We start from the raw sequence: 19,050 nt of genomic DNA, 5'->3' as shown, positions 1-19,050 counted from the left end.
GATGACTGGGCGGATGCCCACGGTATAGGGGACCCCGGGAGCGGACGCCCTGTGATCCAGGCGGTGGCCCAACTCACGACACCGCACCTAGCCACGTTTTCCTGCCCAGTCCACTTCCATGGGAGGCGCGACACTTTGGCGCCACAAATCATCCGGTGGAGTTGGGGACCCCCACCCCGGGTCTCTAGCGGCTGAGCGGGCCTGCCCGACGCGGCGGCGGTTGTCTCCGCCCCCTCATCGGTGCCCTCGGACGCCGTGGCGGTGGCATGAGCCGCAGCGGAGAAGTCTCCACAGGCCCTGGAGAAGGAGATCTCCCATACTTGATTTGCAGACCAGTAACCGGGAGGGTCGTGGTCGGCAGCTGCACCCGGAGACGCCTACCCCGGGACCTTCGCGGAGTGCCCCCGGTGACATGGGGAAACCTAGAGGAGCCAAGGGGACTACCTCGACTGCCTCGGACTCGGAAGCCCAGGACAAAGAGGAACATGGGGACTCAAAGAGTTCTGGTGGCGCAACGATGCAACAACAGTTCGACCGCGTCCTGGAGGCGATAGCGACTACGAGATCGGCCCTCCAACAGGACATTGCCCAGGTGGCGACGAGCCTAGGCCTCCTTAGGGCGGACCACGGTAAACTGTCGGACCGGGTCAAGGAAGTGGAGAGCTCGGTGAAAACCTTGGAGCCGGCGCAGCGGACCTTGGCTGCAACGATGAAGGATGCCTTATCCCGAATCGCGACCCTGGAGCAGAGGGCGGAGGATGCGGAAGGCCGCAACAGAAGGAACAACATCAGTGTAGTGGGCCTCCCGGAAAAGATCGAGGATGGCGACATGGTGACATACTTGGAGACCTGGCTCCGTGACACGGTGGCCCCGGAGGGGCTATCCTCCTTCTACACTCTGGAGCGTGCCCACAGAGTCCCGGCGCGGCCACCGCAACAGGGACGCACCCCGAGACCGGTGGTGGCGCGGTTATTGCACTTTCGGGACAGGGACTTAATCCTTAATGCAGCCAGACATAATGGTCCATTCAAAGTGGCGAACAGTCAGGTGAACATCTTCCCGGATTACACCTACGAGACTCAACGCAAGCGGTTCTCCTTCCTGGCGGTCAAGCGCGAGCTCAGGAGCGAGGGCATCCAGTACTCGCTCCTCTATCCTGCAAGGCTCCGCATCATTGTCGATGACAAAACTCAGTTCTTCGACACCCCGGAGGATGTTTGTGCCTGGCTTGAGCTTTACAGGACAGGGAAAGATGGCTTCGGCTCCTCGTCCCAACAGGCAGATGAGCCGGAACAGAGACGGCGATCCAGGAGGATCAGGAATCGCCGCGGCCGCACGGGAGGGCCCTCAACTGCAGAGACGTTGTCGGAACGGAGGGGAGTGTTGGAAGTCTTGTCGGAGTTGTCTGGTGCACGGGACGGAGCCATTGAGGAGGAGGACAACCCGGGTGATGAGGAGGCACCATCGGAATCGGAGGACTCGGTGACTGATAGTGCCCATACACCGGTGATCACACCGAAATCGGTGGAGGACCTCTTGGATGGACAAGGGTAACGGGGTGTGCTGCCTTCTTTTGGGTGGGGGCCCGGCAGGGGGGAGGCGGTTGCCGTCCATTGATGCTGACAAAGAGGGAGGGAGGGGTGGGGTGCCCCTGTTTCTGCCCCGAGGGATTTTTGGTACTGTTTAGGGCTTGTTTTAGTCCTGGTGGCCTGAGCGTCGAGGGCCCACTGCCTCCGCCCGGCCCGCACCTGGCCCTTAAGGCCTTCCTACGGTGGCGACCGTAGGAGTAGTAGGGGTTATTGGGTTGATAGAAGGCGAGGTTTGGATGGGATCTGGATGGTGCAGTTTGGGTCCTGTTCTGGGGTGGGTGGGTGGGGGTTCGGTTTGTTCTTGGGTTGTTTGGTTTTGGTTGGGGAAAATGGCCGCCATCAGTGCTGGGATGGATGATGTCTTTTCTTTGTGGGAGCCCGGACGGGGAGACTGGGCGAGAACAATATGGGACAATGGCTGATGTTGCTCACTTGAAATGTGTTACTTGGAACGTAAGGGGGCTTCATACTATGTCCAGGCGCCACAAAGTCCACGCTTATTTAGTGCGTAGGGGAGTGCAAATGGCGCTGCTGCAGGAAACTCATTTGACCAAGGCGGAAGGGGCGGCGCTACAGCGTAGATGGAGGGGGCAGGTCTTTTCCACGTCGTACTCCGCGTATGCCAGAGGGGCGCTAATATGGATCAGAGCAGGGGTCCCCTTCCAAGTCACGAGAACAGCGATAGATCCAGAGGGGCGTTACGTGGCCATCTCGGGCACTCTAGGAGGGAGGGACTTGAACGTTTGCTGTGTGTATGCTCCTAATGTGGACCAGACTGCCTTCCTTTCCAGGTTATCGGGCTCGTTGGCCCACTTTTTCTCCGGGCCCCTTCTGCTTGGGGGAGACTTCAACTCCGTAGTGGACGTGGATATTGACCGCTCCCATCCGCCACTTCCCGATTCTCCGGTTCGTCGCACGGCTAAGGGTCGTCAGGATTGGCAGACCCGATGGGGTTTGACGGACATCTGGAGGGCGCATCACCCCGCATCTAGGGATTATTCATACTTCTCGGGCCTGCATGAGTTGCATGTCCGACTGGATGGCTTCCTTGGGTCGCCCGAACTGGTTTCGGCAGCGGTCCGATCTGAGTACCTGTCCAGGACCATTTCAGACCATAACCCGCTCCTGCTGGACCTTCGCTGGTTCCCCGGGGCGCCGGCGGTGCCCACCTGGAAGCTGCGACCCGAGATTCTTGAGGACAGTGTTTTCAGAGCGGACCTGGGAGATAAGATATTGGAATATTTTGCGTCCAACGGCGGCACCGCGAGTACACGAGCGTTAGAATGGGACGCTTTTAAGGTAGTGGTGAGGGGTTACTGTATTTCTAAGAAAGTGGGCATGAGGCGCGTTATTCTGGCTGACTTAGATGCAGCGGACCAGCAACTCCGCGAGCTTGAAATTCGCCGCCCTGGACACCCGGAATTGCAGGTGCGAACGGCGGAGGCGAGGGAAAAGGTGGCGGCAGAGGTCGAACGGCTCCGCTGTTTTGATTATAAAGCCTATACGGTCCGATCCATCGCAGAGGGGGACAGATCGAGCGCGCTGCTGGCATGGTTGGCCAACCCTACGCGCCAGTCCCAATTGACGACGAGTATGCGTGAGGCAAACGGCACCCAGGTACACACTCAACCGGAGATTCTTAGCTGCTTCCGGCATTATTATGAACGGTTGTACCGCAGTCGCTCCGCACGAGACCCTGCCCGGCTCGATAATTATCTACGTCCACTGGAGCTTCGCGCAGTGGAGCAAGAAGTGGCGAAGGCCCTGGGGTCCGACATTGAATTGGGGGAGATCCGCGGGGCCATTAAAAGGATGGCGAGAAACAAGACCCCGGGCCTGGATGGCCTACCCGTGGAGTTTTATGCAGCTTACGCTGATCTCCTAGCCCCTCGATTGTTGGTGGTCTACAGGGAGGCGAAGAGGCTGGGGCGACTCCCGAGCTCGATGTGTGAGGCGCTGGTGGTTCCTCTCCTCAAACCGGGACGAGACTCGTCCGACCCGGGATCTTACCGTCCCCTATCGATGTTGACGGTGGACTATAAAATACTGAGCAGCATCTTGGCCTCGAGGCTGCTGGGACACATGAGTTCCCTAGTGCATGAAGACCAAGCTGGTTTCATCCCACGGCGAAACACGACTATGAATATTCGCAGGTTGTTCCGTTTGCTGGGGGAACCATTTGTGGATGCCCCGTCCCCGGTCGTCTTGTCGGTGGACCTAGAGAAGGCTTTTGATAGCCTCGAGTGGGACTACCTCTGCACGGTGCTGCGGAGATTCGGCCTCGGGGAGGGATTTGTCAGGTGGACCGCGGTTCTCTATGCCTCTGCATCTGCCAGGGTCCGTGCGGGTCCACTGATTTCCTCACAGTATCCGGTGGAACGTGGCACGCGGCAAGGGTGTTCATTGTCCCCACTTCTCTTTGCGCTGGCGGTGGAGCCACTCGCGCTGCACCTTCGATCGGGAGCCCACTATACGGGCTTGTGGACGCCTGCGGGCCCGCATTATGTTTCGCTGTTTGCGGACGACCTGTTGCTCTTCCTAGAGGACCCGCTCGACGCTTTACGTGGAGCGGCGGTGGCGCTCACAGAGTTTGGGGAGGTTTCGGGCCTCCGAGTGAACTGGTCCAAGACCTGTCTCTTTCCGGTACGCAAAGGTGCTCCCGCCCCTACCCTACATAGGGAGATTAGATGGGAACCCGATTGCTTTAAGTACCTTGGAGTGTTCGTCTATCACGACCAACCCGACCTCCTGGATGGGAACATTGCCCGCAGCATTCGAGCACTTCGAGGCTGCATGGACTTTTGGGCCACGCTGCCGCTTTCGGTGGCGGGACGGATCGCCCTGCTTAAAATGGTGGCGCTTCCCCGGCTTTTATATTACTTTCGGACTCTACCGATCTGGGTCCCACCGGCCACGTTTCGACTGTTACGCTCTATGGTGGTCGGATTCCTCTGGGGGTCGGGCCGCCGGCGGGTAGCCCTCAAAACCCTGATGAGGCCGAAGGACGAGGGGGGGCTCGCGGTGCCGGACTTTGAAAAGTATTATCTAGCGGCGCAGCTCCAGACCTTCACCCAGGAGATCGCCAGGGAATTCCGGGGCCCGGAAGACAAGAGGGGAACGGGCATGGCCAGGCATGTTCTCTCCTTTATAGCGCTGCGACAACGTTTGGCCCTGCGGGAGTTGTCGATGGAGGAGCGGACTGTCCGCCTGTGTTGGAATCGGGCTCACGCCCGAGGCCAACTGAGAACACCATATGCGCCTGAAATACCATTGGGGATGCTGACGGCCCTCCCCCATGGAGGGGATTGGTCACGTTTGGTGGCCTGGGAGGAAGCCTGCTTACAGCTGGTTGGAGATCTGTACGAGGACGGAGCGCTCTTGTCCTTCCAGGATCTTATCGACCGCTTCGAGATCCCCCGTGGTGATTTTCTGCTGCACTCGGCCATTGTCCGAGCAATCCAGGCACACTGGAAGAGCGGGCAGGAGGAACCCCCCTTATCTCAGGTGTGCCAGTACGTGATGATGTCTGCGGGCATGGTGAAGGCGGTCACTTGCCTTTACGGCAGGTTGATTAACGAAGGGTTGGCTCCCCTCACCACTCTGAGAAACCGCTGGGAGGAGGACATTGGCAGGGAGATCCCGGAGACGACCTGGGCCCAGTTGGTGAGACGAGCCTGGAAGGGCACACGTAATGCCCGTTTCCAGCTGGTCCACTATTACGTTCTCCATAGAGCGTACCTGACCCCAGTGAAAATTAGACGGTATTTTGCCACGAATTCGGCGGAATGCCCTAGGTGCCCAGCTCAGGAAGCGGACCTCCTACATATGTTATGGGCCTGTCCGGGATTGGCGTCTTACTGGCAGGAAGTAGAGAAGACCCTGGAGGAGGTGACGGGGAGGTCCTTATCATTTGATGCGGCGGTGGGGCTCCTACACTGGTTCCCCCATACCCCCAGGAATAAAATTTCTAGTAAATTTATCGACCTAGGGCTCCTCCTTGCTAAACGAGAGGTGACCAGGAACTGGAAGGCACGAGTTGGTCCGACAGGTAGCAGGTGGCACAGTGAGCTTTTGAAGTGGGCGGCGGGGGAGAGCGCGCTGAGATATCAACTGGCTTGGAGGCAGCGTAATGAGAAGGCGCAGGAGGCCGCGTTGGAGTGGGAAATGTTGGTGCAGGCCCTCAGGGATTATTGTGCCCCCAGCAACTCTGAAGGTGAAGAAGCGACTCGCCCCGAGTCCCGGTAAACATTTGCACTGTTAGTCCTATTGCTTTCCCCGTGGGTCCCATGGCAGATCCTATGGCGGTAGCTCCCAGGCGCTGGTGGCGGGGTTGGGTGGGGTTTCTTTTGGTTGGTAGTATTTTGAGGGTGGGGGTTTTCTTTTGGGTTTATAGGCTTGTTTGGAAAAGCAGATGACGGACAGTGGATCATCCGGACCAGCTCAAGCATCCTGCTGAGCCCCCATTGCATATCGCCGCCCGACCCCAGGGTTGTGGGCCGGATGGCTGTGTACGAAACTTACGGTGGGGGGCCAGAGGGTTTTCCTATGTTGATATTGCTTGTGATACAATGCTGGTCTATATTGTAACGATTTACTAATTCCTGCAATAAAAATATATTTAAAAAAAAAATAAAATAAAAAAAAAAATGATTTATTTTAATATTAAAATTACTATTCAGACTTAAATAATGATTAGAATGTAACCTTTAACCTTTAATATATTTTATTGTATATTATATATAAAAAATATGTAATGTAGGTAGGATTTTTTTCATGTATTATTTAGAGCTATTTTTAAATTAGATAAATATATTCGAAATAAGAAATTTATTAATTAATATATATTTAAGTTAATGTGCCGTAAAATTTTATTTGATTACATTTTGGATTTCAAATAAATACATAAAATTATTTTCTAGGAATGCTTTATAGTAAAATACTTCTAATATTTTGAAAAAAGTTAAAAAAAACATGAATATATTTTCCTACACTTTACCATAGGTAGATATTTGCCTCAGTGGTGAAGCCCTCTGCATACATGTGAAACGTTACAAGTAGTAACTCTATACTTGTAAATCCTGATCTAAGAGGTTCCGCCAGGGGGTGGAGACATGTAAGTATACACCTAGGAGTACACTCCGAGATGTTAAACAGCAAAGTTACTCCTTGGTGCAGGAGTAGATTTACATATAATTAAATTTACACAAGTAATTTACCTTTGTAAACAGGGTCCATACACTATATTGCCTCTGAAACAAATTGTTACTTTCTGTATTGTTATTAAATGTGAGAGATGTTGGTGACCTATATAAAGCACCATGGGCAAGATGATCAAAAATACATTGCATTTACAAAGCCACTGCGGCTGATTTTGCAAATACAAAGTCCCCATCTGTAGTGCACAAAAGTGCATTGCGATTTGAAATAGCCATCAAGCATTGCATTGCACACACTAGAAAAATTTGCAAACCACACAGGAATGGCATCGGCAAAGGTGAGCTCCACATCTATACTTATTGAGAAGTAAAGGATATGCACACGTGCAATGCAACAGCTGACACTATTACAAAGCGTGGCAGGTAGTAACCATTCACACAGTGTATATAGTCAATGTCAGACATCTTGCAGTGTGCATGGCAGGCTGTGGACATCAAATGCAAAGTACGGGGTCCCAAGAACTGCTCCATGCTCTCCTCAGTGTCGTTTCATAATGAGACACCTTTTGTGACGTGAGACCCCTCTCCCTTTAAATGACGAGGATTGCAATGCTGTCATATTGCGAATGTCATTGCTCGGCTTGAACCATTCCATGGAGGCCTAGGACCCCACCTTTCCTACAGTTCGCCATGAGTCAAAAAGTTGACTCCCACTGTCCAGATAGTTTCTGATGAGGTTCACTGTTGCGGAGAGCAGGTTACTGTTGAACGCTTAGTAGGATATACGTTTTATAGGAATGCTGGTTCTTTCCCCAGTAGACTTTATGGCTAGTAAAGAGGACTTTGGGTTGTTTTCTAGAATCCACTGTGAGCTAGACGGGCGTATTCAAGGGGGTTTGGTACGTCAAATTTAGGAAGGCTTGGGCATGTTCTGGTTGCATGGTTTGCAGTCTTTGAACTTTACCAGTGAGTTTATTGGGGAGCCCAGTGCTGAGGATGTTACAGTAGTCAAGGCATGCCATCACCAGGCCTCTCGCTAATTCTACCCGTTTGCCAATTGGGTGGAAATGAATACCTTTGATCACCTCATTGACTTGGGGGTTGGAGAAGATTTCTAAATCAAACATAACCCCCATTTTCTGTACTTTTAATTGGGGCCTGATGTCACACCAAGGCCGGGAGGCCAATTAAAGGAAAATGAGTTTGATTGTATTCTGTTCACTATCAATATCTCGGTATTTGCTCAATTCAGGCATAGGAAGCTCGCTTTCATCCAGTGGTTGATATGGTCCAGGCAGGCAGCAGCTGAATTTGTAACTGGAAATTAATTTGCCTGTCCTCAGCACACATCTGGGTTTTACCTGGTCCTGCTAGTGGAGTTGTGCTTTATCAAATTGGAAATTCTCCCAGACATATTATAGCATTTTCAGAATGCATTTAACCCAATTCCTAAACCAAAACACGATTTAGGTATGTGAAAAAGAAAAGCTCTGGTTTTATGTGGCACAACAAACCCACCAGACCAAACGGCAACTAAAACAGGTGCTACATACAGATTTTTGGGAATAGTATGGGCAATAGGTTTCATGCGAAATTGCCTGGTCACAGTTCGATCTGGTGGTTTGCGCAATCCAGGAAATTCTCATTGCATAAAAGTTGATCCACTGTCTCCCCCTATTCACACAAAATATAATTGTAAGTGTATAGAATTACATCTCTAGCCTTAGTTTGTATTTACTCCATGTCTTCCTGACCATTCCTTTGTTTCCACAAAGGATTTCTACGTTGTACTCTAGGTCATTTTTTTTCGTATTAACTTTGCTGTCCTTGCTTGCTGGACATGGGATTAGGAAAAAACAAAAGGTTCAGTTCAGACAACCACTTGCTTTGGTATAGTATGAAAATATGTACACAATTCACAGAATATTTTTACGCATGATGTACTATTGCCTCCTGAAATGAATGTATTGGTATATGCACTTTTGAATGTTTGGTTTGCTTTGTTTTTATTTAGTTTGCTAAACTGATTTTGAGTATGATTCTTGGAAAGGCTCTACAATTTCTAACTATTAATTCCCCGAGAATGCAGAAACAAAGAACATTTGTGTTAGAAACCCCTTCCACAGCTTGAGAGATGTTTACACTTAAAAAAAAGTAAGATGGTTGATTCTGTCAAAGCTATGCTTCAAACCTGGAGCAGATGCACCATTCCACATTTTTAAAGAGCAGTATTAAAAGTATCAGTGGGCTCTGATTCTGTCCAATGCCAAAAATATCCCTGATATGGAATGTTGTTCTTTATGTAATATATCACCAACTCTTTATTACCTTACACCACTTTCTTGATATTTGTCACTGATACCATTACATCCTGCGATTTTGCCTCAAAAGTTCCCATTTTCTCACACTCTACAATGATTTCTCCTGATTCCTTCAGTATTTTTCCCATCAAATGTCCCTAGTTCCTGTTTGTGCATATTCCTAACCCTGTGTGTGAAATTGCTGTGCTGTTTCCTCCAGTGTGCCTAACATTTTCTTTAGAAGCCTCTTTGTACATACATTCTTGCCATTAAAGGTTACCTTCTTGTCATTTTTTCTGTTCTTTCCAAAAAGTGCTTGTTAATGCTCCTGTTGCCCCTTACCTGCAGATGATCTTCATAGAGGCAGGTGAATACATCTTGTGCACTTCTCCAGCATTTGTCTAAGCACAAGGAGAAATCCTAAAGAAAAATTAAAATAGCATGAAAAATATTTCCTTGAAATACACATTTCATTTTTGAGCAGAGCTAGCCTTATCACTGCCCATCATAAAAAACACAGGCTGTATTCTTTAATAAAGCCAACATTATTACTACTGGTGAACCTGAGAGTTCATACACTTCAAGGGAAAGTGAAGGATGTGCAAAGCCCCTTTCTAGTGCTGACCCCAGGAGGTCTGGCACAAACTGGCCTGGGCCAACTTAGCTTGCTTTAACTCACCAATGCAAGTATAACTTGGAAAGATGTGGCTGACACACTTCATATCTGTCTGTTGAAAGCAGGCAATTAATTACCTAGTATTTCTTAGCACTTAATACTGATGGAAAACCCTGATTCTAAGCACAATCAGCATTTTAAGACATCAGAACTGAGACGCATTGTTTAACTAGGGGTGGGTGTAACTCGCGTAATTTCATGCAGCGTAATCATGAATAATTACACAAAAATTCTGAAAGAGAATATGCAGAATTATGTGAAAGGAGTAATTATGCTTTTAGATCTACTTTTCTTGCACACAAATGCCCCCTCGCATCCAATAATGGATAGCTCTAAATACAGCAGAACAATAAACAGCAGTGCGAGCAGTCACTGGTGCTCAATAGGCAGTAGCGGCCTGTGGTTGGCGATGCAGCGCGCGCAACGAAATTTGTTTTATTTATTTATATGTTTAGTTACCTCTTATCGACCGTAATCCGTAGCCCCTCCCCCGCCCCATGTCAGCGCCCGGCAGCACTCCCACCACGGACCGCTACTGTCAATAAGTATACTCTCTGTAGGATTCTTTCCCCCCAAATAACTTCTAATTACGGGACATGCATAATCACATAAGCATCTGTAAATCCGTGTCAAAGTGTAAAGCAGGATTGCCGAAATTACTCCGATTACGCAGGGGTAACTGAAACTCCACCCAGGCCTACTTTTAACCCCTAGATGACTGGCCTGGGGACCAGGCCTCGTCACCTGCCCCATTAGGAACCAGGGCCCACCATATGTAGACCACTATGCTGTTCAACCCAACGTCTACCTACTTGACCCCTTACTGGTGAACTAACACTTGGAAGGGACTGAAAAGTGACCTTGCCCCCTACAACACCAAAAAAAAGTAAGAGTGATATATGAGCAGAAGCTGACATTGGCTGGGAAGGATGCCATGATAGCACCTCTCTTTCCTGTAAGCGCTGGTCCTCCTTCACCTAGGAAGTGCCTGTTTTCCTTTCTTCCAAACAGTTCCTAAATTCCTCTCTTTTTGGCAGTCCCTGCTCCATTCTCTCCCCTAATCCACTTGTTGGCTGAGTTCTGATTTCCGTGTCTCCCAACACCAAGCAACAATTTTTGCCTCTCTTTATTCTCCATCAGTCCAATGCTTCCCAGTGTTACCTCCCCTCTTCTCTCAACAACATGCCTCCTCTTTGCTGGCTTCCCTTTGGCCGTTCCTCCCCACTGACTCCACCAACCCTCTCTCATTTCCTTGCTGGGCTGATCTCCAATGTTACTCTTACTTCTGTAGAACCAATATGAACATGAGCAACACACACAAACTCAACAGGACACATTAGAGAGAACACAGCACACACACATCCAGCAAAGCACAAATATACTGTATAGTCGAGTATCACTGTGATCACATCAGCACTTGTCACTACAGCACCCCATGCATGCAACAGACAAGATAAGGAGTGAACTCCTAACATACATACAGCACAGCACATGTATGACACTAACCGGCTTTCACAGAGTCGAGCACTTGATAACACAAACTGCCTTGCACAAGTACTTCTGCCAAGCGGTGGAAATGCCTGTCATCCTAGAAGATTCATAAGCATCTTGTTACAGGTCTTCTACCTCACCATTCAAACATCAAGAATGTTTACACAATTCATAGCACTCAACACGTTCACCTACCAAGAGTTGAATCCCACTCACACTACTGATAGCGCATCATAAGGCAAATCAGACTCTGGACTGTGATGGAATCTTCTGGATCATTTCAAAGGTCACCCCCAAGCCACCAAAAATGCTAGAGTGCTATATCAATGGCAGATTGTGAGCTGTACCATGAGGGTAGCATAACATAACACACAGAACATAAAATAAAATAATATAACATATTGTAACGCAATATAAAAAAAAATGCCTGTAATCTGTGCCAGAATTATGTTTGCTAACCATAGTCCCGTTATTGCACTTTGCCTGGCTAAATAGTGGTTTATACTGAGTTGATGTTACTTAACTCGTGGGCCAGGTGCCTACAGCCTGCAGGAGTAGCATGGTGTGTGACACTTGGCCAGGTGACAGAGATCAGTGGTTCCCGCTGCCCGTTACTTCAGACAGGTACTTATACTCCGTGTGAGTATCTGAGTACCTGCCAATTGGTAGCCTTGCCAGTCTGATGTCTGGGCTGGAATCCTTTGCAATCATGATGCCTGGCATATGACCAAGTACAAGTAGCCTCTGCTGACTGTATGCTTCCTGGCACTTGGCGGGTTCCTGCGTTCAGTGTTGGTTTCATGCTACCTGGCACTTGATTGGGTATCTGCATCATTCCGTGTTGGTTTTCGTACGGCCTAACAGTTTGTCCCAGTACCTGATTTCAATGCTGGTGTCATGCGATCTGAAAATTAGGCTGGTGCATGCATTCATTGGTAGTTTCACCCTCCCCAACATTTGACCAGATACTTTAGTATTAGCCTCATGATGGACCCTTGGTCAGGGCCTGGGTTCAATGCTGTTTTCAAATTGCATGACATGTTTCCAGGTAGCTCAAACCTTTGCTGGTATCCTGAATCCTAAAATAGGGCCTGGGTCATGTTTCATGTTGGTTTCTGGCTGCCTATGACTTGTACCAATAGCTCCCTTCTGTGTGGGATTTCTTCTGTACCACACTTAGCCACTTACTTACAGTCTTTGCTGCAGTCATGCTGCCTGGCTCTTTGGCGGGTTGTTGCGTTCAGTACTGGTGCCATGATGCTTGACACCTGGTCAGGTGTCTATGATGAATGATGGGTTGATACTGCAATAGAGCTGGTCTGAGGCTGCCTTACACATTGCAAGATAAGAGTGATCTATGTTAGCTTAATGCTGCAACATCCTTGGCCAGATACATATGCACAGTCGCTTGCTGTCTGTCATTGCCCCGACAACCTCGTTTAGTACTGGATTTTTGCGGTCTGACATGTAGCCACCACCTTTATTCAGTGCTTGTTTCATGTCGGCTGACACTTGGAAAGGTACCTTCATTCATGCCCTATCTATACTGTCTTTTGCTTTGCCAGGCACCTGCATTTATTGCTGGCTTCCTTCTGTCTGAACCTTACCCATGTGTCTGCATTAAGTGCTGGTTTAATGCTGTCTGGCTCTTGGCCAGGTGCTTTCATTCTGTGCTGGGCAGACACTCAGGGCACTTTGCAAAATAACTGTGTTTTAGTGACGATTTCTTAGTGCTGCCTGGCACTGGCCAGGGTAGTGCTGGTATCAGGCCAGTACCTGTACTCATAGCTGTTTTTCTTCTGCCTGACGAGGGTGGCACTGAGAAACCCAAAGAAGCCCGGGCAAAAAAGCTCAAACCAGTTCCTCTTCCTTCTTCTCCACGTGCAATCTCTCTTGCCATCCACACATTTCCCCTCTCTCCTCTTTTCTCTCTCTGATCGCTTCCTCCCTTCTCCTTTCTCTCTCTTGAAGTTTCCCCATGCCTACTGCAATTAACCTTGGGGAGCTGGAAAAAGTGGCAGAGGCCCGAGCATCAGTTTGGACTTTAAAAACCGTCCGCCAAGGGCTCCAGCATATCTGGGAAATGCCCGATGGAATAATAGGCCTGTACGGCTGTGTGCCTGACCATCTCCAGCCCTTCGGTGAAATGCCCGATGGAATAATAGGCCTGTCCGGCCGTGTGCCTGACCATCTCCAGCCCTTCGGTGAAATCCCTGATGGAATAAAAGGCCTTTACAGCCATGTGCCTGGTCCTTTCATGGACTCCTGTGTACAGGAATAGCTGCCTGACCTTCTCCCAGACACTTTTCTTCAAGAATGGCTTCATGATGCCTGATACTCTTCCTGATAGCTGCTTCCAGTGCTGACTTCCTGACACTCTCTCAGATACTGCGTTCACTGATGAGCTCCACTTGCCTGACTCTTTCCCAGATACCTGCGTTGAGTGCTTGCTTCCTGCTGCCTAACCCTCTCCCAGATTCCTGCGTTCAGTGATAGGTTCCTGCTGCCAGACCCTCTCCCAGATACCTGCGTTGAGTGCTGGCTTCCTGCTGCCCGACCCTCTCCCAGATTCCTGCGTTCAGTGATATGTTCCTGCGACCTGACCCTCTCCCAGATACCTGCGTTGAGTGCTGGCTTCCTGCGACCCGACCCCCTCCCAGATACCTGTGTTGAGTGTTGGCTTCCTGCTGCCCGACCCTCTCCCAGATTCCTGCGTTTAATGATAGGTTCCTGCGGCCTGACCCTCTCCCAGATACCTGCGTTGAGTGCTGGCTTCCTGAGGCTTGACCCTCTCCCAGATACCTGCGTTGAGTGCTGGCTTCCTGCTGCCTGACCTTCTCCCAGATTCCTGCGTTCAGTGATAGGTTCCTGCTGCCTGACCTTCCCAGATACCTGCTTTGAGTGCTGGCTTCCTGCAGCCTGACCTTCTCCCAGATTTCTGCGTTCAGTGATAGGTTGCAGCTGCCTGACCCTCTCCCAGATACCTGCTTTGAGTGCTGGCTTCCTGCAGCCTGACACTCTCCCAGATACCCGGTTTGAGTGTTGGCTTTCTGCCGCCTGACACTCTCCCAGATACCCATGTTGAGTGCTGGCTTGCTGCTGCCTGACACTCTCCCAGATACCCGTGTTGAGTGCTGGCTTCCTGCGGCCTGACCCTCTCCCAGGCGCCGACGCTCATTAATGCTTTGATGCTGCCTGACACTTGCCTGGGTTGGTACCTGCCGCTTGTGCAGGTTTCATGCTGCCTGACAACTGAGTGGGCTACTAATTAATTGTATACACAGCAGCTCTAACCGCTGATGTCTGCAGCTCCTGGCCCACCGCTGGCACCCCACAGAGAGCTAATGGCTACTGCTGTCCTCTCACCAGGAGGCTTGTTTTACAGGACAGCTGATTGCGGTCTGTTTAAGCATCATTAAACCTATTATCGCAGTCCTGCCCTTGCAAGATACAGAACTCCCACTGCTCAGACTCCCAAACTCCCGTGAAGACTGACCTGAAAAAAAGAGCTGAGATCGTCTGTGTCACATTTATTAACATAACAAAAAGTATCAGACCGATGAACTGCGGAAAGTCCCCTGCCAGTGGCAGGTAAAAGAAGGGGTTCAGACCGCTACTGTGAGAACGGGAGCCTTGTGCACACCACATGACAAGGGGGGCTGTGGCTTTAAATGTGTAAATGTAAATGTACATGTATTTATATAGCGCAAATCACCGACCCGGTATCTAAGCGCTTGCTTAGGGAACCGTCCTGGTATTCCCCTGTGAGATAACCCCGGCAGGGTATCCACAAGGTGTAAGCCAGGCATCCCGCCGCGATGGGCCGTTGTGGAGATTAAGCAAGCTATTGCCCAGAGTCGCAGAGTGTGAACCCGTGAATCGAGTATGCACCGGAGCGAGAATTGTCGAGTCCGTGGACATTTTTTAGGACTCACGACCCGCCGAGCCGGGAATTGAACCCTGGTCCTGGGCTGACCTCTGCTTCCAGGTCTGCCTCCTCTAACCAGTGAGCCACACTTCTTTAACACAGAGCAGTTGTACCCCCTCCAGAGAGTGGGGGGGACCCAGAGCAAGGACAAGCGACAACCAGCCCGAGAAAGGAAGTTTGAGGTTAGAGATAAACATCTTGGGTAGCATTTGATTACACACTTAAAATTACAAGGATATACGAACATTGCTCAAAATTGACATTCAAAAGCCAATCCAAAAATTGCGCTCAGAACCCACTAGATATAGAATATCCCAAAACATCTTCCCCATCCATATTTAAAACTCATGGTTGACTCCTCAACAGGGCCACAAAAATCAATTTCCAGTCTCAACAGGAAAATGAAAGGGCTCATGCAAAATACTTGAATACTCAGCTCCCCTAAAGGAGGAGCAAGGCCTGTTCAAACGCGAACCTGTATGACCATTCCAGAGGCATCGCCGTCAGCAGCCCCCGACCACTTTCTGAGGGATGTATCTGAGCAACCAGGCCATAGCTTGGTCCCCTTACGCAGCTTCTCATTTACCCCCAGTCAGGAGCCACAAGATGGAACTTCCAGCTAATTAGAGGGTCAGAAACAGATGTTTAGGAGCCATTTCAACCCCCCCCCCTGTTATGAATCAAGCGCCAAGGCCCTTTTGATGCAAGATGTCAAGTTGGCTGGCATTATTGCTGCCAACCATGAATGCGCCTCGCCTAAAACACAATAGATTTATGATATTCCAACTATTGAAGCGACTAAACTGAAACGGAAACGAAGCACCCAAACGTATTTAATTAAAAAAACAATTGATTCTAATGTTAAAGTTAGAGTTGGTTGGGAAAAATACAGAAGTTCCTGTTGAGAAAACAGAGGCACACTGTATAACAGGGCAGGGATCAGAAGGCAGGAGATGGCTGTGTTCTCATGGCAAAAAGAATTACCTGTCCTTTGCCCTGATCTTTTTAAGGCCACGATGGGTACGCCCATAGTTGCGCCAATCCCCATAGCCCCCCCCATCCTGATCGCTTTCGCCAGAAGTCCATTATTCGGGCCACGTGGTCACACAAAGAATGCGCTCTACCCCTTTGGTCACCAATATTGTGGAACCCCCACCTGCAACCACAGGCCCGCTCCTTCATGCCGCACCCCACAGGCGGGGTGCGCTTCAGTGCATGTTGAACGCAGACTAGGTTCCAGTAGTGGTAGGTTCAGGTTCCTGTAGTACCAGGTGGCTGCAGTGTAAGCTAGGGGTTCCTGCAGTGTGGCCCTGGTTCAGTCACTGATTCGCAGCTTTATGCAGCGTGGATTTAGGTTTCTCTTCCCGTCGTGTGACCATGGAGTTTCTGCAAAGAAACAGCTTTCTGCAATGTAAGCCTTGAGTTCCTGTAGTGTGATTTTATACCGATGCAGCGCCTGCTGTGTGCACTCCTTGTTCTTGAACTGAGGGTCCCTTTTTCGAGTGTTGAGTCTCAAGTCACGGAATGGAATCTCAGATTTCTGAAGATCTGGCACTGGTTCGTGCAGTGTCCATCCTGTTTTCCCAGTGTGGGGCCCATGTTCCTAAAGGGAGTCTCAACCTCCTGCGGCAAAGCATAAGATTCTGCGCTGTGGACCGAATGCCCCCAATAAGTTCCCTATGTTCGTGAAGTGTGTGCCCAGGGGTGAAGTTATCTCTTGTGGAGCAGGTTCAGACTCAGAGGCGGCCAGCACGGATCTTGGGTGGTGGGGCGGGGGGGCCAATCGGGTAAGGAAGTATAATTGTAAAATTAAGAAAAATTCACTTACCTCCTCGCCGCTCTGTCCCACGTTGTCTCTCCTGCGCCGAACAGGAAGCAGCAAGGCTTCCCTAAACCAATCACAACGCTGCACTGCAGCGCTGTGATTGGTCTGAGCGCCGTGGTTCGGTGCTCAGACAGAGACTGGGGGGCCTGGGCATGTTCTCCACACAGGCTGTAATGCAGCCTGCATGGAGAACATGCTAAAGTGCGCTGACTGTTTGGCCGGCCTGAGAGGGCCAGTCAAAGCATCATGCGTAGTTTAGTGGGCCCACCACTCCTCCTCTGCCCTGTCAGCAGAGCAGCCCCGCCCCCATCCTGCTGCATTAAGGAAGAATAAAATGATAATAACATTGCGTTATCTTTTTTCGTTTCCTATCTTCTACTGCTGCACAGCAGCAGTGGGGCGACGCTTTCCGCCTTAGTGGAGGAGCTGCCAGAACCAGAGGTCTGAGAGGATCTCTGCATTGTAATTATGACTGCCCTACTACCTAACCAGGAAGCAAGGGGCCCATGTTCCTATCTTACATTAGGGCCCCAGGCAAACTTGCTGGGCTGCTGAGGGTCCATGGAGGGATTCTCAAGATTTCAGTAGTGTGGTCTTGTATCCTGCAGTGTGCATCATGTCCTCCGTAGGTGTGAACTCCCAGTTCCTGCAGTGAGCATCAACTTCTTTCATCATCATATCAGTGAGCAGTGACGCAAAGGTTCCCTGGGAAAATAGGTCCTCTGTCCATGCTTTGGTAGTAAAAAATTGCTACATTTGGGACTCAGCAGTCGACTGGGCCGAACTGCGTTAGAAAATAGGCCCGGGCACCAAAATAAAAGTGGCCCACATCAGTAAATTAAAATAGCTAAAATGGTGGTCCCTATTTGCAAACTTGCAAAGACACACTGCATAAGTGATTTTCAAGGTGTGGAAGACAGCATGAATCAAAACTATAAGAACTCTCCCTCACAACCCATTTATTTTAAGGATCCATTTTACAGATTCCACAATGGGCACTAACAAATACCAAAAACCAATTGTTTCTTTCACTTTCTTTTTTCACTTTATGTATTCATCTTTATGTAGTCATTTATAACTCTTTTTAACTTTTTTTCTGTTTTCCACTGCTTTCTTTTATGGATTTTTTTTTCCTCCAAAACAAACACAGTTGTATCATAAAATTACAATATTGCAAAAATTATTTATACAAAAAACCTCTACTGAATTACATACACACCTGGGTAGAGAAAACATGCAACCAACATCATACATACATACTACATACACACTCTTCACACAATACACTCCATCTGTACGAGTTAACACGTTTCAGTTGTTTTTCTATTGATCACAATAAGTTCACTACATTCCGTAGGATTCAGTAATAGACTTGGTCAACGCGTTTCGGAGGGATAAACGATATTAGGAACCACCTTCTTCAGGACCCGCCAGAGTATTGCATAGGAATCTCTACACCCAGGAGTATTCCTTTTAGTTACGCGCCTTTATGTTTTCACAACCAGGAGATCTGTTTAAAGTTTTCCTTATTCTTTTCTCGATTGTGTATTCTTTTGGTTTTTACAGCTTAATTTAGGTACGGGTTAGACGCGGTTTTTATTTCTTTTAATTTTCTCTAGTTGTTCACTCTCTTCCAAGTATTTCCTCCTTTAGTATGGTAATCACCCTTTCTTCTAATGTTTTTCTTGGGTTAGTGTCACTTATCTCTTTTTTCTTTTGTTTATTAATCCAGTACTTCTCCAAAAAATGTTCAGTTATTCTTCCTTTCTATCTCAATTTGTCCTTTCACCAGAGCCCGAGACACAGCATCCGTCCACACCTTCCAGCATGAACCATAATATAGGACCACAAACCACTCTGACCTGTCTAACCAGCCCATCGGGCACAGATTACCCTTTAGACCAGCCCGATCAGGGCCGGCTTTAAGACAGTGAGACTGGTGCGGCCGCACTGGGCGCTGACCTATGGAAGGGGCACTTACCTCAGGGGAGGTGCTATGTTTAGCAATAACTTATGATTGGAGAGATGAGGGGTACTTTTACCCGGTGGTAGTGAGAGAATCCGAGGAGGCGGTCATGGGATGT

General features: G+C 49.4%; 1 protein-coding gene across 2 annotated transcripts in view; it reads right to left on the bottom strand.

Moving 5' to 3' along the window:
• Positions 1 to 19,050, bottom strand: part of WDFY4 (WDFY family member 4) — an 856,906-nt gene that overhangs the window by 268,454 nt on the left and 569,402 nt on the right. For both annotated transcript variants that reach the window (XM_086921796.1, XM_086921797.1), the window contains one exon: positions 9,389 to 9,466. In XM_086921796.1, coding sequence (XP_086777922.1) covers positions 9,389 to 9,466 — 78 coding nt within the window. The remainder of the gene's footprint in view (positions 1 to 9,388; positions 9,467 to 19,050) is intronic.

The sequence above is a fragment of the Lissotriton vulgaris genome, chromosome 5 (genome assembly GCF_964263255.1).
Source record: "Lissotriton vulgaris chromosome 5, aLisVul1.2, whole genome shotgun sequence".
In the NCBI taxonomy this organism is placed as follows: domain Eukaryota; kingdom Metazoa; phylum Chordata; class Amphibia; order Caudata; family Salamandridae; genus Lissotriton; species Lissotriton vulgaris.
This window is presented reverse-complemented; position numbering and strand designations above follow the sequence as displayed.